Source organism: Bombus pascuorum, chromosome 6, assembly GCF_905332965.1.
Source record: "Bombus pascuorum chromosome 6, iyBomPasc1.1, whole genome shotgun sequence".
Taxonomy (NCBI): Eukaryota; Metazoa; Arthropoda; class Insecta; order Hymenoptera; family Apidae; genus Bombus; species Bombus pascuorum.
This window is the reverse complement of record NC_083493.1, coordinates 4,306,038-4,321,523: the sequence shown is the minus strand read 5'-3', so window position 1 is coordinate 4,321,523 and position 15,486 is coordinate 4,306,038. Positions and strand designations below refer to the sequence as shown.

General features: G+C 37.4%; 1 protein-coding gene across 5 annotated transcripts in view; it reads left to right on the top strand.

Annotated features, from left to right (window-relative positions):
• The window catches only part of LOC132908201 (RNA-binding protein Musashi homolog Rbp6), a 780,290-nt gene that overhangs the window by 551,179 nt on the left and 213,625 nt on the right, over positions 1-15,486 (top strand). For all 5 annotated transcript variants that reach the window (XM_060961989.1, XM_060961987.1, XM_060961985.1 and 2 more), the window contains one exon: positions 14,430-14,522. In XM_060961989.1, the coding sequence (XP_060817972.1) occupies positions 14,430-14,522 (93 nt within the window). The remainder of the gene's footprint in view (positions 1-14,429; positions 14,523-15,486) is intronic.

The following is a 15,486-nucleotide window of genomic DNA, read 5'->3' as shown; positions in this document are numbered from 1 at the left end:
ACAGTAGTATCGTGCGTTATCGTTGACCGCCAGTTCTATGTGTTTGTCTGCACGATCGATGGAAAATGTGTGGAAATGCACATTGCATCAGACCTCGGCGTGTCTCATTTAAGGTAGACACGTACGATTCCAATGTGACGTGTTAATACAACGATAGTATCGCGGCATCACAATGTGTCGGTGTTCGTGCTCGCTCCGCTAACGTATCGGACAGATATTTTTCATAAAGATCCACGATGCGCGTTGTCTCGACATACGTAATGGTACATTCGAGGAAATAGAAATTTATTTGACATTTGTGGCTTTATAATCTTATTTCTATTATTATATTCCTGGAACGTTGTTTGATTACATTGCTGTTCTTATTTCATTTGGAGGATACCGTTGTTTAGTCGAATTTGTTTCTGCAAAATTATTATTTCTACTTTTAATAAATTGCGTAAGATATTGACACGTACGTGGCCATACATTTACTTTCCCAGAAAAACAGAAATTTATTATTTCTATCTAGTCCTAATAAATTTGTTCACGAAGAGATTGAAATTCCTAAAAAATTAATATATTTTTACTATACATGACAATTAGATAGTAGAATAATTTCATCAATTTAATTCGAACAAATTTTCAAGTACGCAACGTTTTGTTTTGAAGGCATCTCGTAAATTCATTCGAAACATCTATTATACACATTTAAACAGAGATATCCACATTTTAATACAAGAAGTTACTAGAATTTATGCGACGATTCCCCTGGAACGATATTACATCTTATCGCTGATTATCCTCCGGAAGCGCACTCGAATTGCTCGAATTAATCAGAAAGAGAGAGAAAGAGAGAGAGAGAGAGTGGAAGGGAGAGAGTTGCATTAGAATACTCATGATGAAAACGTTCAGACAGGACTGAATCGGAAATCAGTTACACGATTCGGTACGTACCGTAGATATCCAACCTAAAATCGATAATTACTCGAAATTCTGTGCGATACAATAGCCATGATTATTTTTGGTCAATTCGGCTGACTCCCCTAATCAGCGGCAATCAAAAGCGGCTAATTGCAATGGCGTTACGTCGAAATCAATGGCATCTCAGTCGCTGGTTTACGTTTTAATTGAAACGGTGCAAACGGTCTTAATGGTGTTTCTGTTGTACACGATTGAATGGGACATTACAATGGTATCCTTACCGTCAATTCACCCCGGCTATCTACCCTTCCCTCCCTGTTCCGTGACGTGGCAAACGGTTGTTGAATGTGCTACCTCCTGCCTGTCGTGATCGAGTTTACGTCGTTATTGAATTTCTACGTGCTCTACCAGCGTAGATACGTGATTAGAGCTCTCGCATTCTCCTTTTTTCTCTTCATTCAGTAACATCCTCTATGGAAGTATCCATCTCGAAGCAAAAGAAAATACTTCGGACAAACTTGCTTATTAAATCACAATTGTCGGGCTTCATTACAGTGTTAATGGAATTTCGAAATGTTTCGTATTACACGCAAGGTGTATTCATAAAATCTTTGTGCAAGTATTTTCATAAAATTACACTGATTATTTTTCATAAAAATATATTGATTATTATCGATCGTGCTAATCTTAATTTAGCATATCCTTCAGCAGTTATAATATTTTTATAAATATTCTGTGATATTTAACCATTTACATACAAACATATTCCAATTCCGACAAGATATTAAATCATTATCTTTTAAGTCAATATACATATCATCCTCGTCAATCTACGAATTCGTCGTAATTTGACGTGTATACACGTGAATTACGTAAATACACGTATACACGCGTGTGTTTGTTCCATGACACGCAATCTGAAGCAGATCCCATAGTTTGTTCCAATTTTAGTTGAACACGGTAGTATAAGTGAAACTTATACGAGAGTCTCCCTAGGACGACTTGGGGAGCGTGCGTTGTACTTGGAGATATTTTGTGAAATAGCTCGACTTCGCCGTAGAGGGGATAAGAGTTTAGGGTGGAGTTTTACGAGCGACGCCGAAATCTCAGGCATGCAACTCGATAAAAACCGCTCGGCAGCCCCTCGAGTATCCTCTTTTATTACCTAATACTCGTGAGACTCGGTCACCAGGATATCTTGATTCTATTTTCTTCTCTTCCCGAATTTCGCGGTACCTACCAAGGCCCGGGCTTCGATTCAATCATCGTTCGCGCGAAAATCGATCAAACGAACATCCGCGCGTAAGTTCGTAATAACAAACCGCAAAGTGCTCGATGACAATTTTCCACTCTCTGATCGATTTCGTCGCTTGGTTTCGTAATTCATCTATCGATCTCTTTCCTGATGACTTGACTACGTTCGAACGATTCATTCTAGAACTCCGCGAGTATTCCATTTAATTCTGTTACGTCACTGCGGAAACGTACGCACTTTGTCCTTAAATGTGCATATAGTTTCTTCGTGAAATGTAATGTTTGTTACGTTTCTTTCTAGAATCTCGTTTGTTAGGATTCGAATACGGAATTAGGGGTTACATAGTCGCGTATTTTTCTTGAAATTTTCATGAAAACAGTGATGGAAGAACGATGGAAGGAAAAAATCAATATCGACGATTTACTTTTTAACAGAGTCGACGAACTATCGACGGTCTCGCTAGGAGGAAAAAATATAAATGTACAATCAAGGCACGGCTTCCGCGTAGCGCGCCGTCGGGTTTAAAAGAGCGCCGAGCATTTCGGGCGTCTGAATAAAAGGCGAGTCCTGATAATGTGCATCAAAGGCACACACAGTAAAAATAGAGAAGCGTGCTTAAGCCACGCGTGCACTTGTCGGGCGTCGATGCTTTCATCTTCGCGCTCAAAGAGTGACTCGTAAACGTTTGATGCCACAGGATCAATAAATGTATCATGCCTCGACCGAAAGCCGACACATCAGCATCGAATTTCCGCCAAAAGAACGGAATTCCTACGTGCAGAGATTTTTTTGTATTTCTCTTTATCTCTTCTTTTTCCTCTCCTTTCTTCCCTCTTTGACTCAAACATTTCAAGGAGCAGACAATGAGGAACATTCTGTCACTATGAAATGTTCGCTATTAGATGATTTTATGATATTTACTTGTGCTGGAATTCTGTAGTTATGACAACTATAGTATAGTAATCATTTTCGACTTATAGATTTCGTCAAGGATGGACTTTTGACAATAAGAAAAAAATGTTAAGTACTGATAATTAAAAGATAAGTGCGGTGCTGTAAATAATTATAGACTCAAACAGATTTTTTGCATTATTTTCTCAATATTTCCAAGAAATCACTGATCCTGCCTGAATACGTTAAGAGAAATTATTTTCGTGAAAGGTGAATTGAACGCTATTATTGAATGAATATTAGGAGATGTTACATAGTGAATTATTGCATTTCATCACTGAAATAGAAGACAAAAAGACAATTTTTCAATAAGATAATGCTGCAATTCATACAGATACTACCACAAAAGAGTGGTTTCAGGATTTAGGAATAGAACTATTATCATGGACAGCTTTGAATTTTGATCTGAATCCGATTGAGAATCTATGGGGAATTCTAGCAAGAGAAGTTTTCAGTTAGAAGTCACCTATAAAAGATATCGTGGAATTTATAGAAAGAATAAAATCTGTGTGGATGGATATGCAAAACAAAACTTTAAACAAGTTAGTGGATAATATACTTAGCAGATTAATAACGTAATAAGAAATGAAGGAAAATATTAAACAGAAAGATAACAAAATGAACTCTAAATTTATATTTCTTCACAGCCAAAAACACAATTTTAAGAGAAAATTTAATTTTTTCCAGGCTTCAAAAGAAGAAACTTTTTCTTTGTTGTATCATCTAGTTTTGTTCCACATTATAATACGAAATTATATAAATGGTTTTGTCAATTCTTGTTTTAATATTATGAAAAATCTAAAAATGGGGTAAAGTTTATAATTATTCACGGCACTGTATAACATTTAATATTGTTACGATCTTTAAAACAAGCAGAAAGAATTTAAATCTTTTTAACAATATACAGATCAATAAAATAATCTTTTCTTTTAATAGCATAGAAAAGACTTTGATTACTTTTAATGCCAAAGATTTAACGTTTTAACTTCAAGTCACTTACTTTAACTTCCTTCTTCAGTTAAGTGTAATTGAAGGTATAAAAGAGGACTGATAGAAAGATGAGCTATAAAGAAGGCTTAAGGATTCTCTTCGATTTAATTGAGTCTGTTTTAAAGAAGGTTATCTAAATAACGCAATTTTCCAAGATAATCGTAACACGGATGCGTAAAGATAATTCGGAAATAATCGGAGATGAGTTTAAACGGTGGTAGTTTGCCGTGCCGGAGAGTTTGGTAAATTCTCTGGTAATCCCCTAAAGTCGCAAGTCCAACAGTTTAAGTTAGTGGAGTAGCTAAGAGCAAGGAGGTAAATCGCAACCGCGCGGTGAATGTAATGGGTTGGATTTAGGGCGATAGAGAAAGGTGTATCGAACTTTTGATTATTAAATCGAAACCGCTGGCTGCACGCCGGTTCATGAAACCTCGAAAATGGGAATTCGGGCATGGAGAATAATTTTGACCCCGGCGAGCTTCCCTTTGACGCATCGAGATTATAATTAGTCGCTCATTCGTGCGTGCGAATCGGTTAAAATGTTTAATTAGCAAATAATCATGGTTACACTCAGCGAATACCATCGTTAATTAAAACCTATTTAAAGAGCAATTTTGATTTACGGTTATAACACATCGCCTGAACTAATTCTGAATCGTTGGTCAGACGTTCTTTTGTGACTTTAAATAGGAGAAGAAGAAGAAAAAAATATACAAGACGGCTTGACGATGACGGAAATTCTGTCGTGAGAATGGCGACGGCTTCGATCTAGTTAGCCTTGAACCACTATACCATTCAAAATACTTATTCTTCAAGCTCGCGGAGCTCCTTTTCTTTCGAACTATTCACGTTCTACCGCGCGAGCAGATGTACGATGATTACAATTCAAAGAGAGCACAATGCACGACGGGCGAGTCCTCCATTCAGTTCGAGTAAACCTTCATTGTTTTGGCTCGAAGGATGCGCCGGCTAACGAGGAAAAGAGATCTCTGACCATTTAATATAAAGCAACGACATCTATTACATCAGCATCATTTATAGGGAGAAAGTATTTCGCTGCATCCAAGGATTCGTTTCCGCGTGATCGAAGGATCTATCACAGCCGGCTGGCCCTGTTGCAATCAGTCTTTGTCGACGTTAACAATAGGAAAAAGATCCTGCTGACAAAACGTTGAGACTCTTTCGAAAAGCGAAAGAGAAATAATTCTTTCTCCAGAAGAAGAATCTACCATCGGTACGATTTCAGGAATAAAGAGACCTAGGAGAAGGCTTTTAATAATTGAAAATGTTTTTAAGGCATAAGAATCAGGCTTGAAAAATTGCAGAGATAATTGGTTTTATTACTCCAGTTACTCCTTTGGAGAAAAATACGGACATGGATTCGAAAGTTTCATCTGTTTTATCTTGGTTTTATATTTTGGTTTATATTTTGCCTTCAAATACAAGTTTTCATCCGGGAATCTACATTGTGCAAATTCCAAAATACTCCGAGAAAGTTCTCAAATCTCAAACACCTCATAATCAGAGAAAACAATCGACTTTTCGACTCGAATCGGAACAATCGACTAGAATTTAAATTATCGAACTTTTTTTACGTCGTATCGTGTATTAACTTGATTAGAGACTAAAATGTTGTGTAAGAAAAGAAGAATTTTTCTGGGTATAGTGGCTGATATGGTGTGTGCGTATAATCTACGGTAGAGACCACGTAGCAACGGTAAATTTGTAGAATCGCGGTATTACGTGGCCATGTAAAAACCGGGATGGGTAAGGTAGGGTCAGGGCTGGACAGTGCGATAGCAATGACCCGAACCACAGACGAATGTTGAGCGCCTTACCGTCCGCTCGCTGATAACCTGCCTTCCACGCTTTAACCTCTTTTCGGTATTTATGACCGGTGACTTAAATTTTGAAACGTCAGACACCCGAGAAATTAGCACTAGTTCCAGTGCCGCGAGCTCGCAGGCTGCAGCTGCATCCGGTAAGATAGACACCAACACGAGGAAAATTTGATATTTGCCGTTTTAATCCCGTGTGCAACTCTGCTGCCACGTTGTCTACCTCTTTTTCTAGCAACGCGGATTTTTCGCGAATGTCTCGTACCATTTTGTTCGAGCTGTACCTGAGAATACAAGGTAATAGTTAGCAAGTGCTAGTGAAATATGGGGAGTGTCAGGGGATAATGTTGTGGCGACGTATGTTCGAATGTGTTGAGCAATGTATAGTTGAAATAAAACAATAGTAAAATAGTGTCGTGAATAGCTGAGAGTTATGCGTAGGTGATGATGTTTTATTTAAAAAAAAAATGTTTTTTCACATAGTTCGTGATCTGTTGAAGACAATTTATTTCGAAGACAATTTTAGGACATTCTTTTCTTTAGGACATAAATCTACATAATGTTTTAGTAATACTAATAAATTTTCCAGTAAAATTTGTAAATACAGTGCATATAATAAAATGATTATAATGTCTCGTTCAAATTACTTGAATGGATAACAAGATTTTTATCTTAAATTGAGTATATGTTCTAGAATCTCATACATTATATCTATCAGTTTTAAAATTATTTAACACCGTCAGTTCCAAAATTATCCACAAGGGAACAATACATTCGAACTTCGAACATTATCATCCCAGCATTACCTATATCGAAAGATTATCTTTCCGACACACAAATTAAGGGAAGCTTCGTCCGTAGTAATTACTACAGTTTCTTTGCCGCGAACTTCATTATTCCCTTTGAGTTAAAGTTTCAATTAACATCGCTAACTGTTTCTTCCCCTCAATGGATAGTATACCAAAGAAACGCTTGCTCAGGTAATTTTCACGGATAGAACGAGTCAAAATCGCATGGCAGGGGATAATTCTGTTTTGTCCCAAGAGTAGTGGTCGAAAGGGGGACTTAAACGGGGGTAAAGCTAGGGAGACGTTGAGATCGAAAAAAATGACAAGCGTGAAAGCAAGAAAAAGAAAGAAAAGGAATCCATGTACTAAGACGAAGGTCGTAACTCTGTGGACGATAATCGGCTCGCCCTATCCATTTCCCGCCCTTTTGCCCTACTTTTCCATGGTAACTTCCCCTTTTCAAGCAAATCTTTTCTTCTTTCGCCAACCCTTTACGCCCTCTCGAACGATTCACTGACGCTTTTTAAACTATCGGGGAGTATTAGTCTTAGACGACCATTCGTATTTTGCTTTCTCCGAAGTAGATCTGGAAAATAGCGCATTTTTACCGTCTTAGTTAATGTGGTTATGTTTGCCTAGTTTTAATTTGATATTACGAGGATAGTGAGCGAGGTTGTCTGAATCAAAACTCTGTACTGTTAGTTTCGTTGGTCGATTAAATATGTATAACACTTTGTAATTTAAAACAGTTTTCTCACAGGTTTGCATACTTTGTGTAACTTCCAAGATTAGGACCAATATTACATTTCAAAGTAGAACGGAGTATTAAACTACCATTCTGACAGTCAGCAATTCCGTTAATTAAGATAATTGCCAGAAAGAGGAATTACCTACTTATCTCTATGTTGATTTTAATTCTCTTTCCCTTTGTATTAAATAATATGGAATGAATATAGATAGACGAAAAAAATATATCTTCAAAGTGCAAAAGAATGTAAAAAGGAAGAAGAGAGATAGAAAAAGATTACCGTGCTCGAGAAGCATATAAATGTGGGAATAAAATCGCTGGATGTCATTTCATGCAATTTTCGTTTAAGGTATCGTACTGTTTAAACGACTCTTTTCTCTGTTTCTCTTTCAGCCGTTACTTTCCGCCACTGTTGCGGGGACAGAGGGACAAAAATTGCGAAACATTTTCTGAACGATACGGTACCAAAAGTTTTCGCGATATACCGGACACATATGCATGTATACTTTCCCTCTGCTTTCGCAGTCTCATCAACGCGGCATATAGCGGCCGATTAAACTTCCACAATAATTGCAAACGAGCAAAGCGTTCTCCTTGCCATTCCACGCGACAATATCCGCGCTCGCTAGGCAGATTTAATGGTTTGGGCCCGTTAAAACTGGCACGCCCACTCGCCGACATTTATTCCAATATTTATTTTACCCATTTCCCTCGTTCCAGCACCTTGCTCTTGTCCTCCTCCCTGTTTCGCTCTCTTCCTTCGTCCGTTTTCTACATTAAGGAATGATTATGAGATTAATAGAAATATATATTCTTGCGTGTGTACTGTTCATCTTCGAACGTTTATCTTTTCATGTGCAACGTTCATTTTTGAGATTGCTTGTGGATTTTAAATGAAATCGGTAATTCGAAGTTCATTTAGGAGCACTATTTTATTCATTCTTTGCTTTCTCTTCTATTATATATTTTATTTTTCGCTTACGTGGAAAGCTGTTTTCGTTTTCTGAGCTTGTGTGAAACATAACGGAGACGATAAAGCAAGTGTATGTATTATCGACAATATTTTCGGGATGTTGAAATCTTCGGTATCATCCACGATTCCACCGTAGTTATAGGAAATTCGAAACCATTTGATGGATAGTCTTTCTCGTGGGGTTGAAGTTTCTCGCTCTATCTCTACGAAGTTTCAAGGACTGACGATAAAAAATAACCACACACTAGTCGAGCATAGCCAGTAAAAGAGTAGATTAATCGGCTGCCAGAAGGAAATTACCTCTCGCTTGAACTTATCGAATACACCAGTTGATATTAGGAACTATGACGTACATGCTGACATATAGTACATACTCGCTCGGATATACATATTTCATTCTTACCAATACGTTTCGTGTTTCTTTTATCATTCGGAATTTTTACGTTGCCTTCGCTAGACCTTCCAATTTATATTCTATACCTTGCGAATCGTTTTGCTCGATATAAATAATTTATTCTTTTAAATTCTCTCGTATATATTGCGTAATAAACGGACAGCGAGGGAGCTGGTCGTAAAATATTTATCAAGAAGTCTCCGGGAACCGTGGTATATTCTTTCACAAAGAAACGAGAGCAGCGGATTTTTTTAAAGCTCGAAGGAGGTTTATCCTGCTTCTTTCGCGCGACAATTTCATTTTTGTAACCGTGAAGAGTGGGCGAGTAAACTGGAAAACCAAGATAGAAGGGCGCGCGTGTGTGTATACGCGGCGTAGGTCTTTCAGGTTTAGGTTCTTGCGGCTGCAAAGAAATCGAGAATGGAGGGTGAGAATAGGACTCAGCCTCCGAGCGATGAAACTATAAAGTCGCCGCTAGTAAGTTGTAAAATTATAATAGTCTTCCGGTATTTACATAATGCTAGGGCATAATAAGTGTTTCCATTACCATTTCTCCTCTATCCGCTCTTATTTCCGCTAACGATCTGCTCGGTGTTTTCCATTCACCTCCTCAGCTTTGCTAAGCTATGGCTTATATTTTTCTACCCCAAGTTGTTCTTTCCTCATAAAAGATATAACTTAGAAAAAAAACGAAGCTGGCACCCCGCTGGGGGTAGCCGCCCACATGCTATATTATTTTTTTATTTATATTTTTTTTTCTTCACCAACAAGATATAACACTTTACCAAATGTCCGCAAGGACAAATTGTAAAATAACCAAAATAAAAATAAAAATAAAAAAAAAAGTTGTTCTTTGGACACGCAACTGCCTGTATGTTCGAGCCTTTAATTCACAAAACTTATCGCGTTCCTTCCATCTTCCGAATATAATGAAATTTGCTGTGTTCCTCTCAAATTCAGAACGAAACGAGTTGGTTAAATTTGGCGAAACTTCGATGTAGCAATTACAAGCATGGCCATTGGCAATTCTTCTTTCGCAACATCGTAGGCAATCCAACTTCTTTTCTTATTCTTATCCGTGAAATAGGACGAAAGAATATTCTTCGGTAAAAGAGGGGGTAAGTGGTACGTTTGGGAGCGTCGTCGGAGACACTGGCCTCCAGCTGAAGTGTCTTGTTTGTACGATAATGCGCTCATTAGGGAATGAGACCGAGCGTAGCGTAGCGTAATAAAATTTCAGCAGCTCGGCTGGCTCTTAGGCCGATACCCGTTCAGCAGCGGTAGAAACGGGATATCAGGAAACTTCAATTCCCTCTTTCGGCGTTTCCGGCCAAGCTGCAGCAAGTGAGCTGCCGCTGATGCAACTTCATTCGAATAAGTGGTTCCCCTTTGCCTTCGTGTATCTTCTGTTCCTTTTTTCGTTCTCGCTATTTATCTATGTCTTTCTCTCAGTCCGTTTGCTTCGTCCTCCTTTTTCGACAGCCGGTTAGCTCTTCTCTGCCTGAGGTTTGGCCTTCTACCGATCTCTTCGGGTCTCCCTCCCTTACCTACTCTCACTCTATCTCTCTCTTTCTCTCCTCTGTATACTTATTCCTCTCCTTTCTCGTCCCTCGTCTGCCAGTAGTTCTTTCACGAGGTACGTTTCCGCCGACGGAATCGAGGCGAGTCATTTATTTAATTTTCGAGATCCAGCCCGTTTTATTTTCATCCATGGGACTTCATACACTTCGCTGATTAGCCAGGCTTCCGAGCAGCCGAGGATCGCGAGCTATCCTCCACCTCCCATGAGATGAGAGGGACACAGGGATGATCGCGAACCAGAGGGTGAGATTAGGAAGAGAGAGAGAGAAAGAGAGAGAGAAAGAGGAAGAGAGAGAGAGCGTGGGTTGAGTTTCAGGCACCACGAGGTGGAAGGACTTGCGCCAAGGGGTTTGCGTTACTCACCGGATATAGAGAGGTCTAAGCCCAGCCATCACTGAAATTACCAGAGTTTACCTCTTCTGCCGTTTCCGCTGTATTCAGCTTTCCCATTCTCCCGTCCTACCCGTCGTGCCTCTTCCACCTACACCATCGTTTTGTCTCCTTCTTTCTCTATTCTCCAAACGAAGCCTGACTACTTGCGAGCGCCGTTTTTCCGTTGCGAAATTTTCTCCGCACAGCTTTATTATATTGCGATCGTGTTATTAAGATGCTCCGTCTAAATGCCATTCTCTCTTGTTCTCTTTTTTCCGCCTCGATCTCCTCGCATTGCCGCTGAAACTACCACTGGTAATTAGTTTCGCCACGATACGATGTTTCTGTTGCCGTGATTTCAACGAAACGCGTTCTCGTTGTCATTTACGAGGCGATCCTTGCAGTTCGCTATATCCTTGCTTATTTTTCACTTTTTTTCTTGTTAAAAGATCGCAATTTGTATCGAATCGAAGCGTCGAAAATCGAAGCTTCCGTGATGTTTTCGTGCCACTGGAATCCGTCAATCGACTTTTCGAGGGAAAAAAGAAAAACGTATCTTATACAGTTTCCAAAATCTTTCTACTCGCATTAGTTCTATTTTTGTCACATCGCAATGATAGCAATAAATTGAGGAAGGTACAGATCTCGATCGTACCTGTGAATTGTAATCCATTTTTTCTCCTTTTAGCTATTTAACCTTGACAATTTTTAGAAAATTTGTATAAACCATTAGCCGTATGTCCCTTCAGAGGAAAATCAAATCCTTTTAAACGAGTTTAATGTAATTTATATTAATCGAAAGTAGTCTGTATGAGATCCAAGTTCAGTGTTGTAAGAAGCAGAAAATTACAAAGGAGGTTTGAACAATTCACGTGCTTCTGAGTTAATAAACTTGAAAATACATCGTCTTTATAGCTTGCAACGATAATATTTGTTTCCTAATATTAATATCGTATATAAAGAATAGTAAATATTGTGATAACTTGTGATCAGGTTGAAGATATTGTACGCAAAGCAAGAAAAAGTACTTTATTCCTATTATCTGCATAAATTTATTTGCATAAATTTCACGGTTGTTTTGTCCTAATGTTTATAAAATTATCACTCTAAAATACCTGCTGGCTTTGTTCGATTCGTATTTCGCGGATAATTATATTGCAACATTACCTCTTTATTAATGAATTTCAAACTATCGAAAGATATATCGGTTTAATTTATACACATACAATAGATTCTCCCTCGAATTATTTTGCGTGGAATAGTTAGATATAATTCAGTATATTAATAATTTTATCGTTATATTAAAAATTGTAATAAACATTTTTGTTCCGCTATTCCTTTCAATTGAAATTCTGTAAAATATTCTGGCACAGTGTTGGCGATCGTGAATTGACATTACTGATTTGAACAAATATGAAAAATGTCGCCGATGAAAGGATCTTTTTCGTAGAAACGGCGTGGCGTGCCCGACGCGGGCCATTCATATTTTATCAGCCTCCTTATCAATTTCTTAACCACGACCGTGCCATTTTTCAGCTGTCTTCCCCATTCCCTCTGTATACCATCCCTTTCCAATTCTTTCGTCCTCAAAACACGCTTTAAAAAGAACATTATTCCCGGCGCATTTTTGTGCTTGTAAGTCTACAAAGTAAACATATTTCAAAACGTATGGTAAAACGTTTTCAACATCCTCGGTACCTTAAATTTATTAACCATTAGTGTCGTGAAGAAAATGGATAAAAAAAATACTTACAGATTTAAGCAAGATAAATTGTTTGTTATAGGAAAAAATTTTTTTCTCTTCTGTTCAAATTCTTTTTCGAATAAAATTTTGTGTATTATTTAAAACTAAGTAATCTTGAGAAATATTCAAACTGCTTTCTTACTTTGAAAAGAAAAATTGTTTCTTCGAAAGTTGATGTGCAATTTTAGCTTTGTGAATACGGGCGTTCATCATTTTGCACGGTTGCTTTGGTGGAACCTCTTTTAGCGAAATTTATTTTGTCGGTCGGTTAACAAAATTTATTGAAAATATGATAACGAGTTTCAATGCGTTGTCGCAAAGGAAATAAATATCGTTCCTGTTTCCTGTACGTTCCATTTTTCATGCCAAATATGAACACGTACGATTTAACGGTACAGTGTACGACCATGTTGACGCAAATATATGTCTGTCGATCAATAGCTGTTTGTAAAAACCGTGTATACGTGTTCAGAAATTCGGATCGCCCGTTTAGGAAGCGTTGCAGCGCAAAATGTGAAAGACATTCTAATTCTATTGTTCCCTTTCTTTCAAATTCAAACACCAAAAAATATCCTTAGGTAATATAAAAATTATAGACTTTTACTTCAACTTATAATTAATAATTACACGTTCCATACTTTTTCTGTGCAACTGCCATTACTTGTTCAATTTATTTTTAAGCTTGTTAATGGGCCGTCTAAATTACGAGAGTAACAAGCTCTGACATAGTTATTCTATTGAAACAAGTTTACAGAAGTTTCTGAAACCTTTATAGCCGGAATTATATATTGGCATAGTTTTCAGAACACACGAACAATCACGTCTGTATGCAGGATGTTTCGTAACATGTGGAATCCATTTCGGTGATAAATGGGTGATACGAAAGTAATGAAAAAACTTCGTACGAATATTTATATTTTATTGCAAATTGGTAATGCTAAATTAAAATGATGTGTTCTATTGCACTTTACTCCCGAGTTCCGTATAGTCATTTTTATATATTTTTGTAAATTAACAAGTTTTAAGGCGTTATAATCGAGAAATAGTCTGGCTTGTATTCGATACAATGCAATACAGTGAATCGTAATATACGAAACAAAATCTAATTTCTTTCTATACATGCCTCATCGTTTTCTCATAATGAAGCATATAATTACCACTTGTTTCAAACGTTGTTTAAGTTTCTCATACCGGTAAGCATTACATGGTGCTTATTTTACATGATGATTCGTAGTACATGGTAAAAAGTTACGGCATGCTGAGTATAATACAATACTTCAGTTGCACGGTTTCGACAAACAATAACGTGAAACTTAATTATTACATTTATATGAATTCTAAGTCCCGTATAATATTGTTTTGAATAACTTGAAACCAACTAACTGCATTCCACAAACTCGTGTATACATGTATAAATATTCTTTTGTATCACGTAAATATAAAGAAATATAATAATATAATAATATATAATAATTCTGTTATTTTATTTCTTATCAGTAAACTGTGGTATTTATATCTTTATAAAAATAAAATAAAGTTTAAAGAATGGTAGCCAAATAAAGGAAGAAATTAAATCTACTAAATATTATGATGTGTATTATATTTTAGATATTTTACATATTATTGAATGTCATGAGCATTCTGCAAATTCTTACACTTTGATATGTTTCATGAATGAACAAATATCCATAGTCTACTCATTATATTCTTGCTACTTTTATGATTTCTTAAGAGAACATCGTTCGTGAATTAATTTAAGGAAAATACATGCTACATTTTCTTACTATCGCCACAGAGTAATTTCTCAAACATTATTTTTTGATCACTGTATATGTTCTCTAACATTTTGAAGATATCATTAATAACATCGAGTAATTTCTTTCTGCTTGCAGATGGTGACAAGGACAAAGAAGATATTCGTCGGTGGACTATCGGCACCGACGACGCTGGAGGACGTGAAAAACTACTTCGAACAGTTCGGCCCGGTGAGTACACGCACCGAATGATGTTGATTAATGACAGTACGCGTAAATCACGACGTACGCAGACCACGAAACTCATGGTGACAAACATTCGACACCAAAATCGTATATCACTGACAGTTTGTCGCGTGTCAGAACTCGCTCGCAGGCGAAATCATTGAGCGTGTTGCTTCGCTCGGTTTTCTCGTCACGGTCCAGGCGGGCAGCCTGGCTGATAATCATTGCCGCGAGACCATAGGAATCATCATTTTTGGCGAGCGTGCCAACGCGACCGACACATTGCTTGATTCAGCGTTTTGCTTATTTTACGTGTATTGCCCTAATCCGACTCGAACGCGATATTTGACAGGGCCAATGGCTGTAAAAAGCTCACACCTCCCGTAAATCCCGTGATTCAGGACGTTTATCGTTTCAATGATTCTGATACGTTCGCGTTTGCTTTATGCGTCTATCATTTGACTCGTATGTTTAGTGAGCAAATATTATTGTACGGAATTCTTAGGAATTCCAGGATTTTTTATTTTTTAAGGCTTAGTAATTCTTCAATTAAAATAAAACTAAATGTAGATCTCGTGGTTTAGTATTTATGTAAAACGTTTTTGTTTGTATTCAATAATATTAGGAGAGAAGTAGTATATTTTGTATAGTCAAATTCGCGACATTTTTGTTTGAGAACATAATAAAATTCTGATATTATTGTCTAGCAGATAGTTTCGCAATAGAAAAAGACGAATTACCAAGCATAGTCACTGTAATTACAAATTCTAAAATTTTGTTTCTCTTTCATTTTCCGCGATGATTCTCCGAGAAGTGTTGATACGACTGAAACGAGCAATCTTAGTATTCGAAGTGGCACGTCTCACGGTTGAATCGTTGGCAAATACGTTGGCTGTCGAGAGCCAATCAGAATTTTGGCAACTGAACGTGGCCCACGTATCACATTGGTCGTGTTAAATCCCTTCTCGTC